The sequence below is a fragment of the Clupea harengus genome, unplaced genomic scaffold, assembly GCF_900700415.2.
Source record: "Clupea harengus unplaced genomic scaffold, Ch_v2.0.2, whole genome shotgun sequence".
Taxonomy (NCBI): Eukaryota; Metazoa; Chordata; class Actinopteri; order Clupeiformes; family Clupeidae; genus Clupea; species Clupea harengus.
The window spans coordinates 12,006-17,000 of record NW_024880635.1 but is presented as its reverse complement, the minus strand read 5'-3'; the positions used below and the strand labels follow the sequence as shown (position 1 = coordinate 17,000).

Sequence of the window (4,995 nt, the reverse complement as noted above, 5' to 3'; positions counted from 1 at the left end):
ATTTAATCGCGATATCATAGAACGCGATTTTCTAACCGCAACGTTCGCGATTAAAAACGTGATCTAAAAAAAATAAAAAATAAATAATATATATATTTTTTTTTTCTTAAGATGGTACATTTTGCACACAGTGTTTAAAAAGTGCATGCCTTGTGTTTATTCTTACAATGACTTTGTTTAAATTACTTAAATGCACAGTGCCAAAGCCACCGATTGGTTGTTCTTGATTCTGTAATGAGCAGTTAAATAAACAACAATTACAATCGGGCTCACTCCCAGCACAAGGCTGAAAATGAAGCCCTGATAAACACATCGCATAAGGTTTATATACACAGAAGTTTAGCGTTCAGCAGGGATAACCACGTGGTGGATCTCTGACGTCCGAGGCAAGGATGGAAGTTTCGCACAAGGTCGGAAGAAGCTTATCACCTCTTGTTACGACCCCCTGTGCCCCTGCGCACCCTGCCTGCAGTCCCTATACTGGCCACATGGAGGCAGCAGGCTGTGGACCTCCAACGGAACATGATGAGCGGTGATGGCGCCAGGTGTGGATATAAAAGCACTGCTACGTCTGATGGGAGGCCCCTTCTCAGCTTCCGCTACTCTCACACACACTTTTGGCGAACGCTCCTACTCACCTACATACCCACAACACGCATCCACGCATCTTTGAGAACCCCTGGACTTTTCAGTTGGATCGACCCTTGTAGTAAATAAATAGGCTTTTTGTTACAATCTACCACGTTGTCTGTCTTTACCGTTTCATGTTGCGACCCCACGAGCCGGGCGTAACACCTCTGGTCTAAACATGCTCTTGTAAAAATGCAGACTAAGTGGCACCTAATAATCGAAGTTCCATACACGCAGAAACACAGAAAAGCCATGTACCTGCTTACATAAGTACATGATTCATATAAGGTAATTAATAATACAAGGCACTTGATTATTATATTCTTAAGTCATTAACAGTGTTTGGAAATGATCTCCATCACCTATAATAACTCATCTAACCACAAGGTACACATGAAGATCCATACTGGGGAAAAGTCCCATCAGTGATCTCAGTGGAAAGGGTAATCTCAAGATACACCAGAGGATCAACACTTCCTATGTGCTGCCCTTATATTACTTGATAGAGTATAATTTCTTTAACTGTGTTTGATAAAAAAAATGTTAAACAACATGTGATGTACATGACTAACGGTGCAAATGTGGAAATATCATTTTCAAACCGTGAGAGACGACACCAAACAATCTGATTGGCCGCTGCCGGGAAAAATCGCTCCTCACTTGCATAGGATTCAACTTTTTCCAACTTTTATCGGTCGCGTCGCCCAAAACGGTGGTCTACGTCACAATGGATTGACTCCCGTTGAAATGCATGGGATTAGAATATTGCGTTGCTTGTAACAGTGTCATGGGTTTGCACCGTAAGCATCTATCTGAAACATCTATTGGGGCAGAGAGTTTTTCCAGTGTGTGATGGTGTTGAGGAGGGGTGGTTTGTTTGTATACAAACTACAATCTATAAGCAGCTACTACTACTTGTACAAGAAAAAGTATGCATAAGCTTTCTAGACATAAGGCCAAAAACGGAACGTCATATGAAGGCTGTGAGCTTGGCAACAGCTGAAATATGTTTGTGGATCTTGGGGGGGGGGGATTACACTTGGCACCAAAATAAATGTTCAGTGTGTCCGTAGGGCGCTTCTTGCTTACTTACTGTCCTGCCAGGAGATCTTCCTCTTCTCCACTCCCTCCCAAGTCATCCACTGCCCCTGCCTTGCCTGTGAAACAGCTTTTGCACACCTTGCTGCCTCCTCTTGCTGACGTACCTCCTGGACCACCAGCTTGCGTCTCTGGAACGGAGTAGCCTTGTTCCAGGCCGGTGTACTGGCTCCGGCTCCAAGACCACTCCTCCCGTGCTGCACTCGGCCCACGATGTCCCTGTGCTTGAGTGCTGCCTTTGCCTGCTTGGTTGCTTCCAGTGGGGTGCAGCTTGGGCTACAAATGGATCACTCGAATCCAATAGCATCATCTCCAGTCTAACTTTGGCGCATTTATTCTTCTCTGCTAGACTGGAAATGGGCAGTTCTAATACTCCTTTGCCATAGAATTAACTGGGTTAAATGTCTGGGATTCTGGTGAAAATGATAATGTTCTCTGTAAAAAAAATTAAAATGTGTTAGGTTCCGTGACTTCTATTTAATTCCATATTTTTTTTAAAGTGAAGTTTCACACGGGTATGTAGGTCTGATATTATACTTACTTACTCTCTATCCTTATATCAGTATGATAGACACACACTTACATAAATACTCACATATGCACACAGTATGCACAAGCTTACCACCCCAACCCAACCTTCCCCATCACTTCTCAGTTCACACCCCCAGCCCCCTACTACACTCCTCTGTGGAGTTTCTGCAGGCATGAAATTCCTGAAATTCCTGCCCATAATCCTTTGATAGTTTGCATTCCAAAAGCTCCTACGGTGAGTTTAGTAATCTGACTCCACGCTGTGGTGTTAATATATTGCTTCTTCTGTCTGACCAATTATCTTCCTGCATTCAGACCTAGCCAATCAGCTTCTTCTGTCTGACCAATTATCTTCCTGCATTCAGACCTAGCCAATCAGCTTCTTCTGTCTGACCCATTATCTTCCTGCATTCAGACCTAGCCGATCAGCTTCTTCTGTCTGACCAATTATCTTTCTGCATTCAGACCTAGCCGATCAGCTTCTTCTGTCTGACCAATTATCTTCCTGCATTCAGAACTAGCCAATCAGCACCTTAGCTTCAGACAGAAGAAGCAATATATTAACACCACAGCGTGGAGTCAGATTACTAAACTCACCTTTTTAAGGCTGCTACTGGTATGCTCTGGAAGTATAAAGTATTTGTAATTCACCAGCACATTTTCACTGTATCTTTGCATCCAATGTGTGACCAATTTTCTTTTTCCAAAACAGAACTGAAAACAGAAATGTCTGGATTTACTGAACCTTCACAACTGCGGACTTCAATGAAGAAGGAGATAAAAGAAGAAGAATTTGATGAGTTCCTACAAGAGTATCCGTCTACATTTACAGTGGAAGAAAAGCCTAGACTCGAATATGAATGCAAAACTGAAATGAACACGTCACCCAACATGACTTTGAGAGAAGTAAAGTATTCACCAATGGAAATCGAAGATGAAGAAGAATTTGATTCAAGAGAATGTGGTGACTTAGACTATTCACCTACAAGTAAGTTGCGTGTTTATTGTCATGTGTTGTGTATATTTACAATACTTGAATTTTAGAGAATGGCTAACTTGTGCTTCACAATGTGAGACCTATTCAGAGAACAGAAACACTGTGGGTATATGTTAGTCATGGGATAATATCTGCAGTCTGTTACATTCAAAAGAGACAGTGTCTGCCACCATTTTTTTTCTCCAGCTCTTTAATTCATGTGTGTGTATCTCTGTTTACATTTACATTTAGTCTCTAGGTAGACACTTTTATACTAAGTCACTTCCAAATGATGTGCAATTTTAGCAAATGGCCAATAGGTATGAATATAACAAAGGATATGTGTTTGCTGGTATTGTCGAAATTACTGAGGAGAGGGATGTTGTTGAAACTTTTTTTTGCTAACATTACAGGAGACGTTCAAAGGATCCAATCTAACAAAAGAGGGAACATTGAGCAAAAAAGGAACAAAGAGAGCCGTCATAAACGCCCCCAGACTTCATACCATGAATTACATCAGCGACTGGACACCAGGGAGAAACAACATGAATGCTCCCAGTGTTTCAAAACATTTGAAAGCCATTCCTCTTTTGCAATTCATCAACGAATACACACAGGAGAAAAGCCCAATCAGTGCAGTACATGTGGGAAGGCATTTAGTCAATCATCTCATCTCAAGAGACACCAGAGGGTCCATACTGGACTAAAGCCCCATCAATGCAGTACATGTGGGCAGGCCTTTAGTTGCATGTCTCATCTCAAGAGACACCAGAGGGTCCATACTGGAGAAAAGCCCCATCAGTGCAGTACATGTGGGCAGGCCTTTAGTTGCACGTCTGCTCTCAAGATACACCACAAGATCCATACTAGGGAAAGGCCACACCAGTGCAGTACATGTGGGAAGGCCTTTAGTCAATCGTCTCATCTCAAGAGACATCAAAGGATCCATACTGGGGAAAAGCCACACCAGTGCAGTACATGTGGGAAGGCCTTCAGTAGATTGCCTCATCTCAAGAGACATCAGAGGATCCATACTGGGGAAAAGCCCCATCAGTGCAGTACATGTGGGAAGGCCTTCAGTACATTGTGTCATCTCAAGACACATCAGATGATCCATACTGGAGAAATGCCCCATCATTGCAGTACATGTGGGCAGGCCTTTAGTTGCATGTCTGCTCTCAAGAAACACCAGAGGATCCATACTGGGGAAAAGCCGTATCAGTGTACTTTATGTGGAAAGTATTTCAGGGTAAGCTCCAACTTATCCAAACATCAGATTACACATACAGGAGAAAAGCCACATCAGTGTTCTAAGTGTGGAAAGACCTTTAGTCAAATGTCACATCTCAAGAGACACCAGAGGATCCATTCAAATGATGTGCTGCCCTGCTAATACATGAAGTATCTCTAACTGAATTATTTCTTGAATAGCTGAGTTTTCAACAACATTTGATGTACAAGGTGAAGTATTATTTGATCATATTTGAAACTTGTGTTGGGGTAGAGTTTGAAACATAAATTGTTAGGGTACATGAATCCAATAAAACAAAAACTTGAAGTGAGTGTTTTTTTCCCAAGTATGTTTGTTGGGATTTGTGTGTGTGTGTGTGGGTGTACATTTTTTAATTGACCAGTAGCAGTTAGCGCTTGTACAAAAAAAAGTAGTGTTTGTGCAAGCTTCCTAGACCCATGGCCTAAACAGAACCTCATCTGAAGGCTGTGGGCTCATCAACAGCTCATAGATCTGTTAGTGTCAGAGG

The 4,995-nt window shown here is 42.2% G+C and overlaps 1 protein-coding gene across 1 annotated transcript; it reads left to right on the top strand.

The window, feature by feature from the left end:
• The first annotated feature begins 2,791 nt into the window (after positions 1-2,791).
• On the top strand, positions 2,792-4,793 carry LOC105894437 (zinc finger protein 883-like). Its single transcript, XM_042707202.1, has 2 exons — positions 2,792-3,247; positions 3,649-4,793. The coding sequence occupies exons 1-2, from the start codon at positions 2,878-2,880 to the stop codon at positions 4,626-4,628; spliced, it is 1,350 nt and encodes a 449-aa protein (XP_042563136.1). The 5' UTR covers positions 2,792-2,877; the 3' UTR covers positions 4,629-4,793.
• The last annotated feature ends 202 nt before the right edge of the window (positions 4,794-4,995 follow it).

Bases quoted from the DNA above. Each gene is read 5' to 3' on its own strand.
- LOC105894437 (XM_042707202.1), top strand. From the start codon at position 2,878: ATGCTCTGGAAGTATAAAGTATTTGTAATTCACCAGCACATTTTCACT. The intron at 3,248-3,648 runs GTAAGTTGCGTG...CTAACATTACAG, and splicing joins CTTAGACTATTCACCTACAA to GAGACGTTCAAAGGATCCAA.